General features: G+C 60.8%; 3 protein-coding genes across 5 annotated transcripts in view; 2 read left to right on the top strand and 1 right to left on the bottom strand.

The window, feature by feature from the left end:
• RAB10 (RAB10, member RAS oncogene family) overlaps window positions 1–23,759 on the top strand; it is a 112,382-nt gene that overhangs the window by 44,574 nt on the left and 44,049 nt on the right. The window contains exons 5-6 of one of the 2 annotated variants that reach the window (XM_050972842.1): window positions 613–714; window positions 2,874–3,302. In XM_050972842.1, the coding sequence (XP_050828799.1) occupies window positions 613–714; window positions 2,874–2,957 (186 nt within the window). In that variant the 3' untranslated portion in view covers window positions 2,958–3,302. Of the gene's footprint in view, window positions 1–612; window positions 715–2,873; window positions 3,303–23,759 lie in introns of those variants that run through there. The other variant, XM_050972843.1, reaches the window with a different exon arrangement.
• GAREM2 (GRB2 associated regulator of MAPK1 subtype 2) lies at window positions 8,528–16,205 on the top strand. Its single transcript, XM_050972792.1, has 6 exons — window positions 8,528–8,639; window positions 10,002–10,142; window positions 11,573–11,703; window positions 12,363–13,469; window positions 13,968–14,131; window positions 14,233–16,205. The coding sequence occupies exons 1-6, from the start codon at window positions 8,528–8,530 to the stop codon at window positions 15,083–15,085; spliced, it is 2,508 nt and encodes an 835-aa protein (XP_050828749.1). The 3' UTR covers window positions 15,086–16,205.
• HADHA (hydroxyacyl-CoA dehydrogenase trifunctional multienzyme complex subunit alpha) overlaps window positions 15,961–23,759 on the bottom strand; it is a 27,155-nt gene continuing 19,356 nt past the window's right edge. For both annotated transcript variants that reach the window (XM_050972793.1, XM_050972794.1), the window contains exons 13-20: window positions 23,150–23,321; window positions 22,244–22,330; window positions 20,722–20,862; window positions 19,598–19,666; window positions 19,187–19,382; window positions 18,736–18,850; window positions 17,776–17,921; window positions 15,961–16,497 (exon numbers count right to left, since the gene is read on the bottom strand). In XM_050972793.1, coding sequence (XP_050828750.1) covers window positions 16,352–16,497; window positions 17,776–17,921; window positions 18,736–18,850; window positions 19,187–19,382; window positions 19,598–19,666; window positions 20,722–20,862; window positions 22,244–22,330; window positions 23,150–23,321 — 1,072 coding nt within the window. In that variant the 3' untranslated portion in view covers window positions 15,961–16,351. The remainder of the gene's footprint in view (window positions 16,498–17,775; window positions 17,922–18,735; window positions 18,851–19,186; window positions 19,383–19,597; window positions 19,667–20,721; window positions 20,863–22,243; window positions 22,331–23,149; window positions 23,322–23,759) is intronic.

Below are 23,759 nucleotides of genomic sequence, written 5' to 3'. Positions count from 1 at the left end.
TGAGTGCCACATCCAGGCCTTCCCTGGACACCTGCAGGGATGGGCACTCCAAACCTCCCTGGGCAGCCCCTGCCAAGGCCTGACCACCCTTTCCGTGCAGAAATTCCTCCTGATGTCCAACCTGAGCCTGCCCTGGCCCAGCCTGAGGCCATTTCCCCTTGTCCTGTCCCTGTTCCCTGGGAGCAGAGCCCAACCCCTGGGTCCCCTCCTGTCAGGGAGTTGTGCAGAGCCACAAGGTCCCCCCTTAACCTCCTTTTCTCCAGGCTGAGCCCCTTCCCAGCTGCCTCAGTCTCTCCTGGGGCTCCATTCCCTTCCCTGGACATGCTCCAGCCCCTCCAGGTCTCTCCTGGCAGGAGGGGCCCAGAACTGTCCCCAGCACTGGAGGTGCCCCAGCAGTGCCAGCACAGGGCAGGACAGGCACTGCCCTGGCCCTGCTGCCACCCCAGAGCTGGCACAGCCCAGGGTCCATTGGCCTCTTCCCCATCTGGGCACACCTGAGGTCATGTCCAGTCCAGTATTCCCTGCTTTATCAATGCTGCTGCTCCCAAAATGGTGATGGCACCACTGGAAGATCCCCAGCACCTCTAACCTCCCTCTCTCTGTTTGCTGCAGATTGCCAGGGAGCACGGTATTAGGTTTTTTGAAACTAGTGCAAAAGCAAATATAAACATTGAGAAGGCATTCCTCACATTAGCAGAAGACATTCTTCGAAAGGTAGGTGCTCACAGCATTCCTTTGGAACAAATATCCTGCAATTCCAGCTCTGCTCTTGTGCTGTTCACCTGTGTGGTTGCACTTGGACTTGGCTGTGCTGAGGCAAAGCAGTCCCTGAAGGAGCAGGGCTGAACTTCTGTAGCTTGTTTGATGTTTTGTTGTTGTAGAGGGACCTGCCTGCAGGGAGTAACATCCACCAGAGCCAAGAACTGAAATTCCTGTTTGTTTGGCCCTTCCACTCATGGTTGATGTGCCTGTGCTGGAGTTAAATGTTTCTGTTGGTGTGGAGAGAATTGTCCTTTCCTGCCACTGTGTGTGTCAGTGCACTGACAGCTCTTGAGGGGCTGTTGGGGAGAGTTCAGGTGTGCAGGGTGGGGCAGGAACGAGCTCTGCCACTCCCAGCTGTGCTCCCAGCCATGGCATTTCCTTGGGGGTTCCATTGGGTGCTTGGCACCCCTTCTGAGAGGTGCAGTGAGCCATGGAGCCATGGAGTCAGTGAGGCTGGAAAAGCTCTCTGAGAACACCAAGTCAAATCATCCCCAGCACTGCCAGAGCCACCACTGATCCATGTCCCCAAGTGCCACATCCACAGGGCTTTTAAATCCCTCCAGGGATGGACAACCTCTCCAGGAAGAAATTGTTCCCTAAATCCAATCTAAACCCTCCTGACCCAGCCTGAGGCCATTTCTCCTTGTCCTGTCCCTGTTCCCTGGGAGCAGAGCCCGACCCCCCCTTGCTGTCCCCTCCTGTCAGGGAGTTGTGCAGAGCCACAAGGTCCCTCCTGAGCCTCCTTTTCTCCAGGCTGAGCCCCTTCCCAGCTCCCTCAGTCTCTCCTGGGGCTCCATTCCCTTCCCTTCCCAGCTCCAGCCCCTCCAGGTCTCTCCTGTCAGGAGCGGCCCAGAGCTGCCCCCAGCACAGGAGGTGCCCCAGCAGTGCCAGCACAGGGACAGGCACTGCCCTGGCCCTGCTGCCACCCTGGGTTGTCTCCATGGCCTGTAGCAGATCCCTGTGTGCCCAGAGCTGCTGTACCTGTGGCCCTGACCTCTGTCAGGGGTACAGAATCCATCAGCTTCCTGCAGGTGCCACTGAGGTGATCCAGGACTGAGCTGGGCTGGATCCCTGCGTGGCTCTGGGACCATTTCTGTGGGATGAATTCCCCTGGCCGGGGGCTCAGTGTTCACAGAAACCCCTGTGCTGGAACATTCCTGCCTAGGAGCAGCTCATGGGAACTCTGGAGCTCCAGACACCTGGGTTGGCCAGCCCTGCCCCTTGTTGCTGTTCCTACACAGATGAACCCCATCCCAAGCCTGTCTCAGCCCTGCCTTCCTCCCTCTCCTGTGTGCTAATTCTGTGGATAATGTCACCCAGTTGTCACTGCAGTCCTCAGTCATTTCTTAATCAGTTTCTGACAAGATTTGTGTGATAAATGGGTGAAAACATTGGTGAACAGGTCAGGCTACAAACCATACCAACCTTTGGGCCTTAAATCTTCATTTTTGGCCTCTGTCATTGTTCCTGGGGTTCTTCTGCAAGGCTGTGACAAAGAGAGTTAAAAAAGGAATGTGGGGAGTGAAGTGTGGTGAGGGTTTAGGTTCCTTTCCAGCCAGCTGGAAGGAGATGTTGGTGTTGGATCCAACCCACTGGAGTGGGGTTTTGGCTTTGGTGTCACCAAGTTCTGTCCTGTGACAAGGAGGAGTTTGTGTGTCCTTCCTTGGGAGCTGTCCCAGGAGCAGGGAGCAGAGGCTGGGAACAAGCCCAGTTTATCCATAAAAGCTCTGGGTTTTGGAGGTCATTAGTTCACATCATCTGAGTTCAGCCTGTGGTGTTTGTAGGCTGGGGTTTCCTTACTCCACCAAACCCAGCGTTGGCTCTGCCTGCAGGACATAAAATAGTTCCAGTTGACTTTGGGTGGTCCCACTCCAAGCACTGGGTTCTTTCCCAGCTTTCCATTTATTTAAAACAAACCAAACAACAGAAAAAAAACCCTGAAATTAGTTTTGCACATTTGTGCTGGAGTGGGGGGAGGATTCCCTGCCTTTCTGAGGAGCTCTTTGTGCACAGCTGATCCCGGTTCCCTCTGGTGATGCCGGCCCCAGCTCTGGGTGTTTTCCTGGGGAATCTCCAGAGCCAGCTAACTGTCTTCACTTGTTTCCTTGCAGACCCCTGTAAAAGAGCCCAACAGTGAAAATGTAGATATCAGCAGTGGCAGTGGGGTGACGGGCTGGAAGAGCAAGTGCTGCTGAACCTTCTCCTCTCTCACCAATCGCCATCCACCGCCCCTTTTTTCTCGCTGCAAAACAAACCACTCTGCCCGTTTTTTAACCTGAAACCGATGGTTTTGTTCCTCATCTTAACCAGCTCCTGCCTCCCCTTGGTTTTCTGGCTAGGACAGCTTTGCCTACTCCAGTTTTCTCAACACATGTATAGGAAATTCATCTCCGTGACTTCATTTCCATGTCCCTGCTCAGCTCACCACTACGTTTGGGTTGTATTATAGTCCCGTCCCTCCTGCCATTAAACCCCAGAGCAATCATTCTCAACTCTCTTCTGCAAATTGTACAAGAATAAAGGTTAGAATTAACAATTGATTTTGTACAACAGTGGAATTTTCTGTCATGGATCATGTGCTTGAGTCACCACATTCTCTAGATGCATCAGGCAAGAGCCAGGAAAAACTCATTTTCGCCTTGAGTCCGTGAGTGGGGTTTCTTTGTCCTGTGCCTTATGTGGAAAAAGGAACTTTTATTTTCACTTTCTTTTCTCTTTTCTGGTGGAAGCATGTGCAGGAGACATCCCATCCCCCCGTGCCATTGAGTCCTGACCTCTGTAGTGGTTGCTTTCTGTAACGTTGGTGTCATGCATCGAGGACAAAGGGTGGTGCAAAACAAAAGCAAACTCCATGTAACCTGCTGTGTCTCCTCTTGCCAATCCCGCCGTTCCCAACTCTTCCTGCTGCCATTTTTTTTCTCACTTTGCTGCTCTTTCCTTTCTTTTTTTTCTCTTTCTTTTTCTTTTTCTTTTTTTTTTTTTTTTTTTTTTTTTGCCTGCATGCTGCTTTGATTTGCATTTCTCCATGGTGTGATGTGTTAATGGAAAGGATGGCAACGCGGTGTGTTTGCCAAAAATTTAATACAAAGCACTGATTTAGCTTCCGAGGTAAAAATGTTGAGATTCCTACTAACCCCCCTAGGCCTGTCCGTCACTAGTGGTTCCCTCCTCCCGCGTAGCCCCGGCCTTTCCCCCCATATGGAAGAGTTATTTGCATGCACTAGTTTCTATGGAGGGTGATGTGGTTGTCTACTTTCTGTGTATGAATATAACATGGATCCCCAAACTGACAGCAGTTCATTAACACGAGCTCCCAGCTTCTGTCCCCCGCCGGCCGCTCCGAGGGCTGCGGGGCCGGGCCCGGCCTGAGCGGAACTGGATGGAAAGAGAAGGAAAGGAAAGGAAACAAACCAGCCAGAGGGCAGTTTAATTTATTACCTCCCTGGAAACTTTCCACTCTCCAGTGTCCGCAGCAGCGCCGGCCGTGCCGGGCCAGCCCCGCCCCGGATCCCGGCCGGGATGGAGCGGCCGTTCCAGCGCTCCCTGCCGCTCCTGCCGCTGTCACCCGGCCCTGCTGGCCCTGTCCTACCGCTCCTGCCGCTGTCACCCGGCCCTGCTGGCCCTGTCCCACCGCAGGAGGGGCCCGGCACCGCCGCTCCCGCTGCCGAGCGCTCGCCCCGCGGGAGCGTCTGCGCGGCCTCTGCCCCGCGTGGATCCCCGGCCGCGGATCCCCGGCTCTGAATCCCGGCCCGAGCCCGGCCCCGGCGGGGAGGACACTCCGCGGCCGCCCCGAGCCCCGCTGCGCTCCTGGGCCCAGCCTGTGCCTCGCTCCGACGCCGGCCTTGGCACCGGGACTGGCACCGGCACCGGGACTGGCACCGGCACCGGGACTGGCACCGGGACTGGCTCCGCTCCACCCTCGCCGCAGCCGCTAACGCTGAGTGAATTTTAATGAAATGACGGTGTTGAAACACGGAACTCCTGGTCCGGAGCGGCTCCTTCCCGCCTGGGGACTCACCGAGGTGTCTCCCTGTCCCTCTGTATTTGGCATTTTGTCCCCGTGTGTGTTAACCCTTCCCAGGCGAGTGGCTGGTGAGCTCGGGCTCAGCGTTGTACAGAGTCCGGCCACTTTCGGCTAAATCTGCACTTTCTACCGTGATCAAAAAGGGAAAAAAAAAGGCGAAATCTACATCAAGGGGAGTTTTTTTGTATAATCCTTGTTTTAAACGTGAGCTTTTTATTTGCTTGCAGGGGCTCGGCTCCCTGTGTGTGACCCCTTTGTAGACGCTGTGCCCGTTGCAGGCACAGGTGGAGCCCAGGCCACTCGCTGGTGCCACTCGCTGGTGCCACTCGCTGGTGCCACTCGCTGCCGCCGCCGCCCCCTCGTCCCTCCCTGTCAATAAAACCGAGCTGTTTCTATCGGGTCTGTTTCTGTTCCTGTCCAAGCTCCAGCTGCACCCCGGGCTCAGGCGGGGCAGGGCCGGGAGGAGGGAGCAGCACGAGTCGGTGCCGATGCTGAAACAGATAAAAACCCCCCTAAAAATAATAATAATAATAATAATGATCATGTCGGAGGAGTTTGCAGTAACTTGATGTCTGCTGGTATCTCAACTCCCTGCTAGTTCCAAACTAACTGCTTGTGAATCCTCTGCTTGGAACCCCAGCCCAGCCCTGTGGAGTAGAGAAGGGCAGCGGGAGGTGTCAGCAGCCCCTCCGTGCCCCCGGCCCCGCCCGCGGAGGGAGCTCAGCGCTGCCCTTTTGTCACCAAAAAAGTGTTAAACGATGAAATTGGTCCTGCTAAACCAAACCCGAGCTTGGCTCTGTCCCACGGCCGTGTCACACGCCGGGGTCGCCGCGGCGCTTCGTGCCCTCGGACGGTGGAATAAAACAGCATCAAGGTCTTGGATTAATTCCCATGCCGACAATTTTTTACTTAATCTTTTAATATTTTTGCTACTCCACTCTGGCTTTTTATTTAAAACACATTCTTTTGTACCACTTACTGTATCAAATTGTATAAAAGATCACTGTCCCATTCTTGGTCGTACCAAGAGCAAATAAAAGCTTTTATAAACTTGCACTGGTGAATTCCTGGCTCCCTTGAATTCTCTCTGGATCCGGTGGGAGTGAATCCAGCCCTGAGTCCCCCAGAATTCCAGGACTGGTGTGGCTGGGGGTGGAGCTGTTCCTGCCGCCTTTCCCGAAGCTGCCGGTGGCGTTTGCCGAGGGCAGGAGGGTGGGAAGGGCAGCGGAGGGTCCGAGGCTGCCCCATCCCGACGTGGAGCCCCCGTGGGGGGAGGGTGACACCAGCTTGGGGGTGTGAGGTCTCCTCTGGGGCCCTGCTGGGGAGGCCCTTTGGGTGGTTTTTGGAAAGCAGCTCTTCCACCCCATGTTCTGCACCCCCTGCCTTGGGTGGCAATCAGGGGTGGCTGTCCCAGCTCTCCAGGAGCTCCCACTGCTGTGCCACTGTCCTTCCCCACCCTGTCCCCTCTGCCAGCTCTCCAGCCCCCGGAGCTGGGTGTTCTCTGCAGCCTTTGGAGGCCGGGGATGTCCCCTCCAGCAAAGCCCCGTGAGGGACCATCCCGGGGAAAGCAGAGGACCCATTGCTGCTGCTGCCCTCCCACTGCCATGGTGTCCTCGTTCCCACAGTGTCCCTGTTCCCACAGTGTCCCCACTACCGTGGTTTCCCTGCTTGCCACGGTGTCCCTATTCCCACAATGTCCCTATTCCCACAGTGTCCCCATGCCGCGGTGTCCCCACCGCCACGGTGTCCCTATTCCCACAGTGTCCCCATGCCGCGGTGTCCCCACCGCCACGGTGTCCCTATTCCCACAGTGTCCCCATGCCGCGGTGTCCCTGCTGCCATGGTGTCCCTATTCCCACAATGTCCCCATGCCGCGGTGTCCCTGCTGCCATGGTGTCCCCGTTCCCATGGCGCCGGTATCCGGGAGAGGATGTTTTTGTGTCGCTGCTGGGAATAAAGTCGGGAGTGTGTCATGGCCGCGGTGCCCGGCAGTCCCTGGCAGGGGGCGAGGCCGTGGGGAGCAGCTCAGCGATCCCAAATCCTCCCATCCCGGGGGCTCACGGCGTGGGAGAGCCCCGCACAGCCACCCATGGGTGGGGGATTTTTGGGGGGAACTCCCAGGGAGCCTCGGGGGGCGGGGGGGGACCTGGCAGGGACCTTTCCCTCATGGACGCCATCCAGTGTCCCGCTTGTCCGTGTCACCCCCGGCAGTGAGGCTTGGGTCTTTCCCCCTCCTCCTCCTCCTCCTCCTGCAGTTGTATCCTCCTTGCTGTCCCCATCCCAGCTCCATCCCCATCCCAGCTCCATCCCCATCCCGACTCCATCCCCATCCCAGCTCCATCCCCATCCCGGCTCCACCATCCCAGCTCCATCCCCATCCCGGCTCCACCATCCCAGCTCCATCCCCATCCCGGCTCCACCATCCCAGCTCCATCCCCATCCCAGCTCCATCCCCATCCCAGCTCCATCCCCATTCCAGCCCTGTTCCATACGTGCCCTTCTCTGTCCCGTCTCCTTTCCTACAGCTGTTCCCTCCCTTTCCCTGCTCCTTTCCCATCCCTGCTCCTTCCCTAATGCTGCTCCATCGTTTTCCCTGTTCCTTCCCCATCCCATTCCAGCTCCTTCCCGGCTCCTACTTCACCCTCCTCACTGCTCCACCTCTGCTCCATCCCATCCCTGCTCCAGCAGCCTCCCCTTGTGCATGGCCCGGGGGACAGTGACGGGGGCAGGGGACAGCACACGGTGACACCTCCCCAGGGCCGGGCATGTGCGGCTTCCTCCACTCCCTCATCCTCCTCAGCCCAGTCTCCAGCGGAGTGGGGATGAATCTGGCAAAGGACCGGGGAGGGGGTCCCGAACGAGAGGCTGCAGAGCGGGACCGGCTGAGTGACCGAGGGGTGCGGGGACCCACCGGCTTCCCCGCCCCCCGGGCTGAGTGACCGAGGGGTGCGGGGACCCACCGGCTCCGGTGTCCCCCGCTCAGGGTGGCCGGGAGTCCGCAGGGTGCGCAGTCCCCGCTCGGGGTGACGCTGATGTCGCTGCCGAGGGTCCCCGCTGGCTGTGATGTCCCCGGCCCCCTCTCCCGGTGCCATTTGTGCTCCGCGCCTGTGCGGCCGCGCCGGGCCGGGGGGTCCCGGCCGGGACGGGGGGTGTGGGGCGGCATCGGTGTCCCCCCGGTGCCCCACTGGTCCCTTGTGCCCCCCGCAGCCCGCGCTTGGGACCCCTCGGCAGCTCCCGGTGACTCCGCGCCTCCAGCAGCGGGACGGGACGGGGGAGGGTCCCCGCCGCGCCCTCCGCCCCGTTCCCTCGGCGGCCAGAGAGAGCCGAACCCCCGGAACCCCGGGGCGAGCCGGGGCTGAGCCCCCCGGACCCCGAGGACGCGAGCAGAACCGTCCCCCCCCCACCCCGCTGGGCAGCGCGTCCCCCCCGGGACACCCCGGGAGCGGCCCCGCCGGGGGATGCCCGGGCTGGGGGGATGCCCGGTCCCGAGGGGGTGCCCGGTCCCGAGGGGGTGCCCGGTCCCGAGGGGTTGCTCCGCACGGGGGTCCCCGCCCGCCGCCGCCTCCCCCGCCCCCGCCGGGGGGGTTCCGCCTGCCGGGGCGGGCGGGCAGGAGGGGCCGGGGGCGGGCGGGGGGCGGCTCCTCCTGCCCCGCTCCCGCCGCCCCCCGCCCCCCGCCCCGGCCCCGGCCCGGCGGCGGCGGCGATGGAGCCCGGCCCGGGGCCGGCCTGAGCCGCGATGCGATGGAGAAGCTCGCGGCGGGGCTGGCCCGGCTCCGCTGGAGCCCCGCGGCGCTGCCCCTCGACGCCATCGTCAGCCAGTGCCGCCTGCCCACCCTCGTCTGCCTCGGGCAGGGTGAGCCCGGCGGGGGAGGACACGAGGGGGGGATGAAGTCTGGAGGGACGAGAAGGAGGAGGAGGAGGGAGGGAGGGAGGTTGGAGTGATGGGGAGGAGGAGGAGGGTGGGAGGAAGGCTGGAGGGACCAGGGGAGGGAGGGAGGATGGAGGGACAGAGAGTGAGGCTGGAGTGATGAGGAGGAGGGAGAAAGGATGGAGTGATGAGGAGGAGGGAGGGGTGGAAGGCGGAGGGATGGGGAGGGAGGGATGAAGGCTGGAGAGTGAGGACGAGGAGGGAGGGAGGTTGGAGAGATGAGGGAAAGGAAGAGACGAAGGACGAAGGGACCGGGAAGAGGGAGGGAGGAAGTCTGGCCAGGCGAAGAGGAGGGAGGGAGACGGGAGCGATGAGGAGCAGGGAGCGGTGTAGGGTAGAGGGATGGGGAAGTGAGGAAGGCTTGAGAGTGAGGAGGAGGAAGGGCGGAAGGCTCGGAGGAAGGGATGGAGAGTGGAGAGATGGAGAGGAAGGTAGGAAGGACGGAGAGGTGAGGAGGAGGAGGAATGGTGACTGGAGAAGTGAGGAGGAGGTGGAAGGAGAGAGGAAGGCTGGAGGGGTGAAGAGTATTCTGGAAGAGGCTGAAGAGATGAGGAGAGACCAGGAGGAGGAAGGAGCCTGGATTGCTGAGGAGGAGGAGGGAGGAAGGGAGGGAGGGAGGGAGGAAGGCTGGGGCCAGGTGAGCCCAAGCTGCTGCCCCGGCTCCAGAGCTGCTCGGGTCGGGTCCTTCCGGGCAGGGGGGCTGGGGCAGGGGGGTCCCTGGGCTGCCTCAGGGATGCGAGGGGGGGAAATTGTGGGGCCCAGGCTGCTCCCACTGCCCCCAGCCATGGCCCAGCACTTTCCCCACTGTCACCCTTCCCGGGTGACACTCTGGAGGTGCTGGCAGGGGCTGGGAGCCACCGTGTCCCCTTCCCACACTCCCTGGGACACGGCCTGGCTGGGGGGGGGCTGGCCGTGAGCCCCCCAAGCCCAGGCTGAGTGGAGAGCAGCGATGTGGGGAGCAGGGTCTGTGGGGACCCCCGGTCTGGCCATGTCCCCCCCAGAGCAGGGCCCATCCCGGCTGCAGGGGGTGCCTGGGGGTGTCGGGGTGCCGCGGTTCTGGAGCGCTCCCGGGGGAGCCTGCACCGGCCCCGACTCAATAAACTTCTTGTTTGCGGCGGCTGCAGCTTTTCAGGGGGGACAAAGAAATTGTTTCCTGGGCAACTGGCGCCTCTTGGCAGCGGCACCTGCTCATCCCTCGCTCCGTCCGTCCGTCTGTCCGTCCAGCGGGCGTGGGGGGCGGGGCGGGGGGGGGGGCTGGCGTTGGTGACAACCCTGTCCCCCCCGCAGGTGAGCGCGTGGAGGGGGTGACAGCCCAGGACGTGCTTCTGGTCCACTCGTGTCGGCAGTGGACGACGGTGACAGCTCACAGCCTGGAGGAGGGACACTACGTCATCGGGCCCAAAATCGACATCCCGCTCCAGTACCCAGGTGGGGGGGCTGGGGACAATGGTGACAACGAGAATGGTGTCCCTGGGCCAGCAGAGCCGGGACCTGTCGTTGGCCCCCCCCCCCCCCACCTGCTGGGGCTGCTCCAGTTTGGTCCAGTTTGGGGTAGGAGATGCTCTGGTTTGGGGGCTGCCCCCACCCCTGGCAGAGCTGCAGAGGGGACTGGCAGGGATTGGGATTGGGATGGCATGGGATGGGATGGGATCCATGGGATGGGATCCATGGGATGGGATCCATGGGATGGGATGCAGACAAGGACAGGGATGAGGATGGGGTAGGATGGGACAGAGCTGGAAAAGGGAGAGAGATGAGGATGGGATGGGGAAAAGGGACAGGGATGAGCTGGGCTGGGATGAGGATGAGGATGGGGCCGGGTTGGGGCCGGTAGAGCAGACGAAGGTGCTGAGCTGCCTCTGCCGGCAGCCGCCAGAGCCTTAATGACCCCTCTAAGTGCTCCACGGCGGTAATGAGTCCTGCTAATAAATAAATAATGGGAAATGGAGCGGGGGAGGGGTTAATCACCGGTCCCACGGGGGCTGCAGGGGGCTGGGCAGTGTGTTAACAGCGTTCGGGGGTCGGCCGTGCCCGGCGCTGCCCCGGGATGTGGGGCTGAGCCGGCTCCAGCCTCGGGTGTCTCCAGAGCCAAGCGAGGAGCTCTGGTGTCCCAGCTCCGCCGGCCGGGCGGGGAATTAATATTCCCCTCAGGTCCGTGCCCGGCAGCCGATGCCGGTGGAGGCGGCTTCGCTGGGGCTGCAGCTCCTCCGCTCTCGTTCCTGCCTTTCCCCGTTCCCATTCCTGCACTTTCCGTCTCCCGTTCCTGCCCTTCCCCATTCCCGCTCCTGCCCTTCCCCATTCCCGCTCCTGCCCTTCCCCATTCCCCCTCCTGCCCTTCCCCATTCCCGCTCCTGCCCTTCCCCGTTCCCGTTCCTGCCCTTCCCCGTTCCCGTTTCTCCTTTCCCCGTTCCTGTTCCTCCTTTCCCCGTTCCTCCTTTCCCCGTTCCCCTGCCCGGTTCCCTTCCCAGTGTCTCTCCCACCTGAGCCGTGGGGTCACTGTGCCCTGGCAGGGCTGCGATGCCATTTTGGGGGGCAATGGGCACCCGTGGCAATTTGGGCTGCTCTGGGCACTCCCAGGAACGCTTTTGACGGGTCCCTGCAGCTCTGGGGGTGCCGAGTGGCACTGCTGGGACACCCCTTGTACCCCGTGCCTTGTCCCACCTAGAAACGCCCCGGGGGCTGCTCTGGGGTCCCCTTGCAGCACTTGGCCACTGGCAAAGCCCACAGCAGTGTCCCCAAAGATGTGGTGGGGACCCCAGGCTGCCTCAGGGGTGGCTGTCCCCCGTGAAAGGCCCCAGGGGGGTGACAGGAGGTCCCTGTGAAGAGTCGGGCCCCTCTCACCTCGGGGGTCCTCGCAGGGAAGTTCAAGCTGCTGGACCAGGACCGGGACCTCCGCGAGCCCGTGCAGTACTTCAACAGCGTGGAGGAGGTGGCCAGCATCTTCCCAGACCGCATCTTCGTCATGGAGGCCATCACCTTCAGCGTGAAGGTCCTGGGGACAGCGGGGGACGGCGCTGGGGCAGCGGGGGACACTGGTGGGACCGCTGGGGACACCGAGGACAGTGGTGGGGCAAGAGGGGAGTGGGGGTGAGGGGACAGGGACTTTGGGGCTTAATGGGACATCAGGAGAGGATGGTGGGACAGAGAAGGTTGGGGAACACCAGGGGTGAGGGGTGGCATATTGGGGGTATTGGTTGGATAACACTGCAGGGTGGGGGGAATAAAGGGGGGAGTGTGGGGAAGCAGGGGACAGGGCTGGGACATCAGGAGAGGACAGTGGGACAGCAGGGAGCAGTGGTGGAGCATCAGGAATGGTGGTGGGACTTTGAGATGGTGGTGGGGAATCAGGAATAGTGGTGGGATGATGTCAGGATGGTGGTGGAACTTCAGGGATGGTGGTGGGACATCAGGGGATGGTGGTGGGATGTCTGGGATGGTGGTAGAATTTCAGGAATGGTGATGGGACATCAGGGGATGCTGGTGAGACATCAGGGATAGTGGTGGAATTTCAGGGATGGTGGTGGTATGCCAGGGGATGCTGGTGAGATGTCAGGAATGGTGATGGGATGTCGGGAATGGTGGTGGAACATCAGGGGTCGTGTTGGGGGCGCAGGGCAGCGGGTGCCACGTTGAGGCTGTCGCGGGCAGGTGGTGTCGGGGGAGTTCAGCGAGGACAGCGAGGTTTACAACTTCACGCTGAACGCGGGGGACGAGCTGACGCTGATGGGGCAAGCGGAGATCCTGTGCGCCAAGACGGTGAAGGAGAAGTCGCGTTTCAACACCCTCCTGCGCAAGCTGGGCAAGGCGGCGCCGGCGGCGGGGGCGCGGCAGGTGAAGGGCAAGATGCCGTGTCTGATCTGCATGAACCACCGCACCAACGAGAGCCTGAGCCTGCCCTTCCAGTGCAAGGGCCGCTTCAGCACCCGCAGCCCGCTGGAGCTGCGCCTGCAGGAGGGCGAGCACACCATCCGCAGCATCATCGAGAAGGTGCGGCTGCCCGTCAACGTGGCCGTGCCCAGCCGGCCCGCCCGCAACCCCTACGACCTGCACGCCATCCGAGAGGGCCACTGCTACAAGCTGGTCAGCATCATCTCCAAGACGGTGGTGCTGTGCTGCATCCTGCGCCGGGAGGAGCTGGTGCCCTTCCACTTCTTGCTGCTGACCGACATGCCCCGCTTCCAGCTGCCCGAGGGGCTGCTGGCCGGGGACCCGCAGCTGGAGAAGCTGCTGCGGGACAGCGCCGCGTATTGCCACGACCGCTTCAACCCCGACGAGTACTCGCGGGCCGTGCGAGAGGCCAAGCCGGACTTCCTGGAGGAATGTGCGAGTCCTCGGCGCCTGCGGCTCTGCCTGCCCGCCTGCGCCCGAGAGGAGCTCAGCCAGCCCCTGCAGCGCCTCTCGCTCTGTGCCTGCGGCTCCGGGGGTCCCCGGGAGCCCCCCGCCAGCTGCCAGGGACCGCGGGGCCTCGGCGGGGGCACCCCGCGCCCGCCGCTGCCCGACTTCCCCGACCCCGAGCGGGAGTACATGACGCCCGACTGGGCCGAACCCGAGTTCAGGACTCAGGAGCCGCTGGAGATTCCCTACGAGGAGCTGTGGAGCAATCCCAGCCCGGAGGGCTGCTGCGAGCTGGGCAGCAGCGGCGGCCGGCCAGACCTCGTCTCCTTCGGGGCTGTCAACCCGCTGGGCTCCCCGCACCGCCCCGGGGACGAGCCCCGCGGGGACACCCCGCCCCCGGTGCCACCCAAATCGGAGGCGGTAAGAGCCCGCTCCCGTCCCCAGGGGATGGGGAATGGCATCGCCGGGGTCCTGTCAGCCAATCTGTGGCAAGGCCAGCCCCATGGCAGGGCAGCCCGACCCCCCCTCCCTGTCCCCTGCCCCTGGTGTCGCTCCCCAACTCGGCTTGGTCACCCACACCTTCAGACCTTGGTTCCCCAGGGCTGCCCCATCACCGATCTTCGGTTCCCCAGGGCTCTCTGGACCATCGGGTACCTCAAGCTCTTGGGCTGCCCGGAACCGTGGGGTACCCCGATCACCTGGCCTTCCCTACACAAAATTTCAGGCTCCCCTTCACCACGGCGTACCCCAATATTTTGGTCTCCTCGCACCAAGGGGTAGGAGGGCCCCAAGTCTCCCCAGTTGCACCCAGAGCTTTGTGGCCGGGCAGGACCGGCTGCCCCCGATCCCCCATCACTCCCTCCAGCAGCGGGGATGCCCGGGTCCCCCCGGGGCCCTGACGGCGCTGCCCCGTTCCAGGTGAAGGAGGAGTGCCGGCTGCTGAACGCGCCCCCGGTGCCGCCCCGGGGCAGCCGCCCCCCGGCCCCCTGCAGCCCCCCGGCCCCCCTGCGCTGCCCGAAGCTGGCGCCCGCGCCCTCGCCCAGCCCCAGCCTCTCCTACTACTCCTCGGGGCTCCATGACGGGTGAGTGGCTCCGGGGACATCGGGGAGTGTGGGGGGTACCTGAAACCCGGGGATGGGGACACCGCGCCGGGGTGATGGTGACACTGCCCTCGCCCCAGCAGGTCGGCCCCGCGGAGCGGCAGCGCCTCGCCCTCTCCGGACGCGTACTCGCTGTACTGCTACCCCTGCACCTGGGCCGACTGCAAGGCTGCCGAGCCCCCCGGGCGGCCGCTGCCCCCGGCCCAGCCCGCGCCCAGCTCCTGGTCCGACCCCTGGGCGTTCCCCGAGGCAGGGGCCGGGGCGGGCAGCGGCTGCTCCACGCCGCTGCTGGGGACCGAGCCCCCCCTGAAGCCCTTCCGCAGCTGCCCCCGCCTCAAGCCCCCGCACCCCCAAAAGCGCTTTGCCCCTTTCGGCGCGCTCAACCCCTTCGCCAGCCCGGCGGAGTGGCCGGAGAGTCCCGAGTGGTCCAAAGCGCCTTCGGCCCCAGCCGCTCCCTCCTCTTCCTCCTCGCCGGAGCCCTTCGCCCCCGCCGAGGAGCCGGCGGCCCCCCCCCGGCCCCCCAAGGGCTTGGACGGGGACGGCATCGTCATCCGAGGGGCGGCCCCGCTGTCCCCCGCCGTCCTGCGCGGGGCCGAGGGCGTCACCCGCCTGTACCTGGCCCAGGGGGTCATCGAGGTGCCGCCGGCGGCGAGGGGCGATGGGGCAGCCCCGCCGGCCGCCCCCCGGCCCAGCGGGGACAGCCCGGCCTGGCTGCCCCCCGCCGACCTGTCGGCGCTGTCGCTGGAGGAGGTGTCCAAGTGCCTGCGCTTCATCGGCCTCTCCGAGGACGTCGTGAGCTTCTTCGCCCGCGAGAGAATCGATGGCAGCATCTTCGTGCAGCTCAGCGAGGAGATCCTGGCCGACGACTTCCGCCTCACCAAGCTCCAGGTGAAGAAGATCATGCAGTTCATCAAGGGCTGGCGCCCCAAGATCTAGTGCCACGCCGGGGGCCCCCTGCACGGGGCGGGGGGTCACCAGGTCACCTGGAGCACGGCTCTGGGTGGCCCCGCTCCTGTCCCTCTCTGATGCTGCAGGTTCTCCTCTCCCATTGCCCAGCCCTCCTTCCCTTCCCCTTTTAACACTGGACAGTAATTTTGGCCCCAAAGGGCTGGAAAACACTGGATTTCGCGTCGACTGGTTTAACTTAATCCTTGTGGATTAGCATAATAAATGTACGGGAGAGTAATGAGCCCCCAGAGAAGGCCTTTGCTCGGGGAGAGGGGAAGACGGATGCTCTGAGAGGTCTCTCCCTTCCTGGCAGAGCCTTCCCATCTCTTGGGAAGGGATTACCAGCCCCGTGCCTCCCCCAGCACTCAGCAGAGGCAGATAAGATGATGCCTTGGCCCAGTTTTGCTCTGGGAGATTTGAAAGATAGAAAGGTGACATGAAGAGCCAGCAGGGTTCAGCCATGGCCCAAGGCCTGCCAGGGAGCAGGAAAATGGCTGGAAGCTGGAAAGGAAGCCAGGGAAGGGGGGGCCAGGCCAGTGACAGGTGCCCAGAGATTTAAAGCCTTTTAGTTTAACTTGATCTCTCCCCACGGGGGGGCCCTCTGGCCTTTGGCTGCTCGATCTGCAATTACAGGCAGGTCCATCTGCCAGGATCACCTGCCAGGATCACCCCTTGGCAGAAAGAGCTGGAGGCTCCTCACAGCCCCGAGTGATGGCAGAGGCGACACTGCTTTGTCCTGCACTGCTGCCATCCTGCCCCTCCATGGACCCACTACACCATGGACAGGACCCCAGGGCCCGAACCAGTCAATCCCCACTCAAGCTGTTCCCTCAGGGAGATGGGAGGAGAAGCAGGAGTCCAAACCCAGGAGATGGGGCTTTATTTTGGTGGATGTTGATGGAAAGGCAAGGCCTCGACTCCAGCCACAAGCTGGATGCTACTGGCCAGACTGGGAGCTCTGGAGGCCACGGCACGAAGGCGAAGGCAGCAGGAATTCCCTCCGCCAGCACAGAGCCCCCAGGCCCAGGCTGGCCTGGGACGGACGTACCCAACACACAGTGGCTGGTAAGGCACTTGAAATGACTACAAGCCATGAGGCAAGCTCCTGCCCCCCTCCTTCCTTTCTTCTTTTTTTCCTTCCTTCCTTTCTTCCCTTCCTCCCCCGGGAGCTTTGGAGATTAACCTATGGAGAACGGGGTGTTGCGGGGAGCCGGGGCCCGGCTGGAGGAGCTGTCGGGGTGTCACCAGGCCACCTCACGGGTGGAATTTCTTGCTGGGGCTGTTGGCGTGGTCCAGCAGGAGCTGGCACGGTGTGAACTGGCTGCCATACACGGCCTCGTACTTGCGCAGCTTGTCCACCAGCTGCCGGGCGCCGTAGGAGTCGGCGAACCTGAAGGGACCTGTGGGGACAGGGACACGGCTGTGACAGGGACAGGGACACAGCTGTGACAGGGACACGGCGGGGACAGGGACATGGCGGGGACAGGGACACACAGCTGTGATAGGGACATGGTGGTGACAGGGAAATGGCGGGGACACAGATACAGCAGGGACAGGGACATGGCAGGGACAGGGACACATGGTGGGGATGGGGACATGGCTGTGACCGGGACATGGTGGGGATGGGGACACATCTGGGACGGGGACGGGGACACAGCTGGGATGGGGACAGAGCTGTGACAGGGACACAGCAGGGACACAGAAGGGCAGGGACACACAGCTGGGACAGGGACATGGCAGGAACACAGATACAGCTGTGACAGGGACACAGCTGTGACAGGGAAGTAGAAGCACCAAGGTGCCTGGAAGGGTCCCAGCACCCAGAAGCAAACGGCTTTGTCCCATTCATCCTTCTCCACAAGAGACCCCTCAGTCTCTCAACAGAGACTCTGCTCCCTGCTCACCTGAGCTGGGGAGGGCTGGGGACAAGCTGGGACATGGATAATCACAGAATCATGGATGGTTTTGGTGGGATGGAACCTCAAAGCCCAACCATTCCCACCCTGCCAAGTCTCACCACCTCCCATTATCCCAGGGTGCTCCCAGCCCCAATGTCCAGCCTGGCCTTGGGCACTGCCAGGGATCCAGGGGCAGCCACAGCTCCTCTGGGCACCTTGTGCCAGGGCCTGCCCACCCTGCCAGGGAACAATTACTTCCCAATATCCTGTCCAACCATAGGAAGATATTCCCCATTATCCTGTCCCTCCAGGCCTTTGTAGGAAATCCCTTGGGGCTGCTCCCTCAGCCTGAACATGGCTCAAGGAGGGAAAGCACCAGGCATGGGGCAGAAGCACCACCTCAGGTCCAAGAGCCCTTGGTGAACTCCAGCAGCAGTGTCAAGAAACAGCACCAGAGTCATGGAATGATTTAGGGTGGAAAAGCCCTTTGAGACTATTGAGTCCAAACATATCTCAGCAGTGCCAAGACTACCACTAACCAATGTCCCCAAGGGACACATGCACGGGGCTTTTAAATCCCTCCACGCATGGGGAGTCCAGCCCTGCTCTGCACAGTTGTGCCAGGGCTGCACAGCCTGGAATTATTCCCAGTATCCAACCTACACCCTCCTTGATGCAGCCTGAGGCCATTTCCTCAGGCTGCAGCTCAAACCTGGCCTTGCCACATGGCTGCAGCCCACAGGGAGCTTTGGAGCCCAAAGCCCAGCCCAGAGCACTCACCTCCCAGGCAGGGGGGGAAGCCCAGGCCGAACACAGCCCCGATGTCCCCCTCCACGGGGTTGCTGAGGATGCCCTCCTGCAGGCACATGGCGGCCTCGTTGACAAATCGTGTCACCAGGCGCATCTGGATGTCCTCGTCGGAGCAGCTGTGGGACAGAGGTTGTGAGCTGGGCAGGGACAGCACACAGGGAGGACACAGAGCCAGGCCAGGGGTGGGAATGGCCTCCCTGGGATGTCCCAGTCCACGTGAGGATTGGGGCTAAGCTCTGGGAGTGTCCTGAAGCAGGCAGTAAGAACCAGGGAATGGCTGAGATTGGAAGGGACAGCTGGGGCTCCTCTACTCCAACCTCTGTGCCCAAGCAGGGTTTCCAGGAGAAAGGCACTCAGGATTGTGTCCAGGTGGATTTGGAATAAAAGCAAGGGCTTCATCAGCTTCTGTGTTCAGCAATGTCATGGAATCACAGAAAGGTTTGGGCTGGAAGGGATCCCAAAGCCCATCCAGTGCCACCCCTGCCATGGCAGGGACACCTTCCACTATCTCAGGATGCTCCAAGCCTCAGGGATCTTTCAGGGGATCCAGGGGCAACCACAGCTGCTCTGAGCACCCTGTGCCAGGGCCTGCCCACCCTGCCAGGGAACAATTCCTCATTCCCAGTATCCCATCCAGCCCTGCCCTCTGGCACTGGGAGCCATTCCCTGGGTCCTGTCCCTCCCTGCCTTGTCCCCAGTCCCTCTGCAGCTCCCTTGGAGCCCCTTTAGGCCCTGGCAGGGGCTCTGAGCTCTCCCTGGATCCTTCTCCTCTCCAGATGAGCATCCTCAGCTCTGCCAGCCTGGCTCCATGGCAGAGGGGCTCCAGCCCTGGAGCACCATGTCCCTCAACACCACCTGATACACCTCGTGCTGCTGCTCAGAGCACAAGGAGCTAGGCAGGGCAGGAGCCAGCCCCACACAGGTACTCACACATCAGGATTAGCTGGCACTCTGAACTTTTCCAAGATCTCATCCATGCCAGAATTCACACTCCTGTTCTTCACTCCCTCCTGGTACACGTAGAAGCCTTTCCCTGCCTTGCGACCTGAGGGGATCACAGCAGACAAGTCAGCTCCTGCACGTGTCCTGTTTCCTCCTGACACTTTGGATTTTGTTTTGTGCCTGCTCTTCTTGCTCCCAGCACTCTGCACCTCAGAGCACAGATCTGCTGCCTCAGCAGCGGCACAGGCAAGGGACCCAGCTCCACCTTGGCAAGATGCTGCCACTGTGCCAGGCCCTTTCTCTGGTTCCACAGGACCAACAGCACTACTGCTTCTATAGGAGGGATTCCTGCCCCACTCCCAGGGCTGTTCTCCCACTTCTGTTGCCTTCCCCGGAGCAGAGGGGACACCCTTTAGCTGAGAACACCTTAGCAGCTCACCTAAGAAGCCTTTCTGCACCATGAGCTTGAAGAGCTCGATGTTGCCCCCTCCGAAGCGCTGGCCAAAGGCCTTGCCCAGGTCCTCGGCCACGTGGGTGGCCACGTCCACGCCCACCTCGTCAATCAGCGTGGCCGCTCCCACCGGGAAGCCGAAGGCCGTGGAGATGGCATCCACCTTCTTTGGGTCAATGCCCTCCTGCAGGATCAGAGGGGAAGCCATGGGACTTCGGGATGAGGTGGTGCAGAGAGCCCAGCCCCATTAACTGACTGCAAACAGGAGCCAAGAGCAGGCTGGGGACAGCCACAAAACCCAGGGTTGGTGACACACATCCTGTCCACACCCAGGCTGAGCCCACCCCAGCCCTGGCCAAAGCAGAAGCAATTTCCATGACTGTTTTGGGGGATGCTCACCTGGAGAACTCGGACCACCTCGGACAGCATTGGCCCCAGGCACCTGGTGGTGTAGAATCCAGGCCCATCCTGGGGAAAAGCAGAGCAGCAGGGAAGCAGGTGAGTTTTTGGCAGCACCAGAACTGTGGTTCACAGCCCAGGCTGCACTTCAGACACCCCAAACCTCATCCCTTACACTATGGTACTGACTGCTAGAATAGGTTTGGGTTTTTTTTCCCTGTAAAGCTCAGCAGTGTTTGCAGGCTTCCATGAACCTAGTCCCTGGAAGTTCCCATCCCAGTGTTTTCATTTGAACTAGTGCCTGCAGGTCCAGAGCAGGCTGCTGCTTCACCAAGCCCAACAAGCTGGTGAGGAAAAGGGTGCTCAGCAGAAGGGAAACCAGCATAAGCCAGTTGTTCCACCTCTGCTGCTCCCCACAACGGCAGGAAGCAACAGATGAGCTGCAAACTGCTCTTCAGGGAGGCAGCTGAGGTGGGGATAAGGCTCAGGGAAGCAGCGCTGATGTTTGGAGATGCCCAGGGCACTTTCTGACAAGCCAGTTTTTCCAGCACTGCAGGAGAGACATGCTCAGCATTCTGGCAACCTCAGGAATAAGACAGGGACACCTTCCTCTGTCCCAGGTTGCTCCAAGCCCTGTCCAACCTGGCCTTGGACAATTCCAGGAATTGGACAGCCACAGCTCCTCTGGGCAACCTGTGCCAGGGCCTCCCCAGCCTCAGAGGGAAGAATTTCTCCCTAATATCCAATCTAAATCCATTTTTCCATGTATTCCTGCCCCTCTCCCTCAAGATTTAAGCCAGGCAGAGGAGGGTTGCTGCTCACTGACCCTCTGTCCTTGCAGCCTGCCAGGGAGCTGAGGTGGTGACAGTCCTGTGCAGACTGGGATGCCCTGGAAGCTGTGTGGGGCAGGAGTGCCAGCTCCTCGTGCTGGCACTGCACGTGTGCCTGGTGGCTTTCCATGCCTGCTCTGAAGGACATGTCAGGATCACCTGGGCACTTGCCCCTTTCTGAATTCCCTTTTCACTTCTCAGAGGAGTAGCCAATGTGTCCACAGACATGTTTCACCCTCCCCTCAGGGCACAAACCCTTTTCTTTATTACCCAGCCCCAGCAGTGTCCCCTCACCTTCACCACGATGACCACTTTGCCCTGTTTGAGGCCAACAGCAACAGCAGAGGCAGCTGTGTCCTGGGAGGTTTTGTCTGTGGTGATGATTTCCAGCAGCTGCATCTTGTCAACAGGGGAGAAGTAGTGCATCCCAATCACCTGGCAGACAGAAGAGCTGGGTTCAGATGGATCCTGGCTCCCAGAGCAATCAGCTGGGTGAGCTGAGTGCAGAGGGAAGGCCCTGAACACACTTTATATCCCTTTATGAAAGGAGTGCTCTCCAATTCCCTTCTCTCTTTGGTTTTCCCAAGGACACAGCACATGACCAGGAGCTCCTGCCTTCGAGGATAAAGGTACAACTTTTACAGGACCACTTCAGCCAAATCTGCCTGGGAATCCCTGAGCTCATCCCCAGGGAAATGAGGGGCATGGTGTGACCTGGAGGGGCACCAGAACTGGCAGTGCAGCCCCACCCAGTCTGCTGGGCTCAGACTGGAGGAGCACTCAGGGAGTCCCTGCGTGCTGCCTGTGAATGTCTTTGGTGAGGAAGTGAATTTAAGGATAAGAAGGCTTCTATCCAGGAACTCATTACAGAGGGAAGTGCAGCCTTCCCTCGGGAAGAGCGTTTAAGTGCAGATTATCTCAGTGTGCCTCACTGTGTGAATGTGACCATGCCATCAGCGTGTCACCTTCATGCCTCCTGGCAGCCACACTTGGCACCAAGCCCTGTGTAAGTCAGAGGCACCTTGCTGAGTTACAGGCTGCAAAACTAATTAAAGAAAATGTGCTAATTAGTTAACTGACTTCCTATGAGTTTCCCCCTAAGAGCCATTGTACAGGCAATTTAAACAGCAAGAGGATGTTATTTGCAAGGATGAACAAATGAGGCTCAGTTGGCAATTTGGATGCAACAGAGGTCCCACAGCAAATGAGGAAGAGGCTCAGCAGGGAGACAGGAACCTCCAGCAGGTCACCTCATACTCACAGACACCACAGGTACCTGGCAGGGCAGTCCCCTGCTGTCTCAGGGCTGTAGGAATCAATGCTCCTGCTCAGATGGACTGAGGCTGCAAAAGCCCTGCAAGATCACTGAGTCCAAGCTGTGCCCAATCCCCACCTTGTCACCAGCCCAGAGCGCCACATCCAGGAATTCCCTGGACACCTGCAGGGATGGGGACTTCAAACCTCCATAAGCAGATCCTTCCAATGCCTGACTACTCTTTCCAGGAAGAAATTCCTCCTGATATCCAAGCTGAACCTGCCCTGGAACAGCTTGAGGCCATTTCTTCTCATTCTGTCCCCATTCCCCGGGAGCAGAGCCCAAGCCTCACTTGGCTCCAACCTTCCACAGCTTCTCTGCCCCCAACACTTTCTGATATGTGCTGACCTGCCCCACCAACATCACCTTTGGGGTGCATCCACCTTCCCCTCCTTCCCTCCAGGATGAGCTGTGCCATGTCCTGAGGAAGGAGCAGAAGGTCTCTAAAAGCCACCTCACCAGGGACAGCTCTGTGCAGGGCACGTGGCCTTGGGGACTCACCTTCTCAGGCCTCTTGCTGGCAGCAGCAATCTGGCTGATGGGGAGGGCAGAGGTGTTACTGGCGAAGATACAGTGAGCAGGGATCACCTGGAGGGGACAAGGGACAAGAGACAGTGAGAAGGGATCACCTGGAGGGGACAAGGGACAGTGAGCAGGGATGACCTGGGAGGGGACAAGGACAAGAGAGAGTGAGCAGGGATCACCTGGGAGGGGACAAGGGACAAGAGACAGTGAGCAGGGATGACCTGGGAGGGGACAAGGGACAGGACACAGTGAGCAGGGATAACCTGAGAGGGGAGGGGACAAGGGACAGGACACAGTGAGCAGGGATAACCTGAGAGGGGACAAGACAAAGTGAGCAGGGATGACCTGGGACACACACAGTGAACAGGGATGACCTGGGAGGGGACAAGAGACAATGAGCAGGGATCACCTAGAGGTGACAAGGGACACGACACAGTGAGCAGGGATCACCTGGGAGGGGATAAGGGGCTGTGTCAGCACACAGGACCATGCAGAGCCTTGGGAGATTAGGGAGCCCTGGCTAACGAGGCAGACTGGGTTTGCTCATTAGAAACTAATTGGAAAGCAGTAGCTCAAGTCAGCCAGCTCTGACTTGCCCTGAACTCTCCCAGGTCTGCAATATCAGTCCCAGAGCTCCCATGTTTATGGCAGGCCTCTGCAGCTACGGGAGACACTGCAGGGAACCCTTTCCCTCAGTGTGCCCTTGGACAGAACAGAGGGACAGCAGGTGAAGGACTGCAAGGTGTGGAGATACCAGAGGACATCACTGTCACATCAGCATCCTCAGACAAATGGAAGCTTTTTTTGGAGCACTTTTTTATGTCTCATTCCCTCCACCAGCCAGGGCCCCCCGTCCAGGGGCTGCTCAGGACTGATACTCACAGCCTCCACCTCCTTCAGCACTTTGTGTTTGACATTGATGTCCTCGAACACGGCCTCGATGACCATGTCTGCCTTCTCAAAGCCCTTGTAGTCCAGCTGGCCCATCAGGTTGCTGAGGATGGAGTCCCTCTCAAATGATGTCAGGCTCTTCTTCTTCACTTTGCCGTTCAGCCTAGGGAGGGACAGCTCTGTCACAGCTCCTGAGTGGACCAGCCAGGCTGCTGGAGGTGCACCACAGGAATCCCTCCTGTCTCCCCCCCAAAACTCCATCTCTGATCCTGCAGGACTGTCACTCTGTGTTGTGACCCCTCCTTCCACGTGGGAACAGGAGAGTCCTGCTCCCACAGCTCAGGTGAAGGCTGGCCACTGACATTCCTGATGACACACAGCTCAGTACTATTACTGCAGAGCCAGGAGAACAGGGAAAGAAACCCAGGAAGAAAACCCTGGAATGCCTTCCCTGCCGTGGGCCTTTAGGCAGCCAGAATCACTCTTTCCTTAGCTCTAGAAGTTACTGCTGAATCTTATGTCTCTGCCTGCCTAAGGAGCTAAGGCTGGGCCTATCCCACAGCAGTATCACAGCATTCTACAGGGGACAACACTAAAATAA

The sequence above is a fragment of the Serinus canaria genome, chromosome 3 (assembly GCF_022539315.1).
Source record: "Serinus canaria isolate serCan28SL12 chromosome 3, serCan2020, whole genome shotgun sequence".
In the NCBI taxonomy this organism is placed as follows: domain Eukaryota; kingdom Metazoa; phylum Chordata; class Aves; order Passeriformes; family Fringillidae; genus Serinus; species Serinus canaria.
Note: the sequence above shows the minus strand (reverse complement) of the source record. Positions and strands in the feature narration are given on the sequence as shown.

What these genes read in the sequence shown, in the direction of transcription:
- GAREM2 (XM_050972792.1), top strand. Translation starts at nt 8,528, where the DNA reads ATGGAGAAGCTCGCGGCGGGGCTGGCCCGGCTCCGCTGGAGCCCCGCG. An exon ending in CATCCCGCTCCAGTACCCAG is followed by an intron (nt 10,143 to 11,572) that starts GTGGGGGGGCTG and finishes GGGTCCTCGCAG; the next exon opens with GGAAGTTCAAGCTGCTGGAC. An exon ending in TGCCACCCAAATCGGAGGCG is followed by an intron (nt 13,470 to 13,967) that starts GTAAGAGCCCGC and finishes GCCCCGTTCCAG; the next exon opens with GTGAAGGAGGAGTGCCGGCT.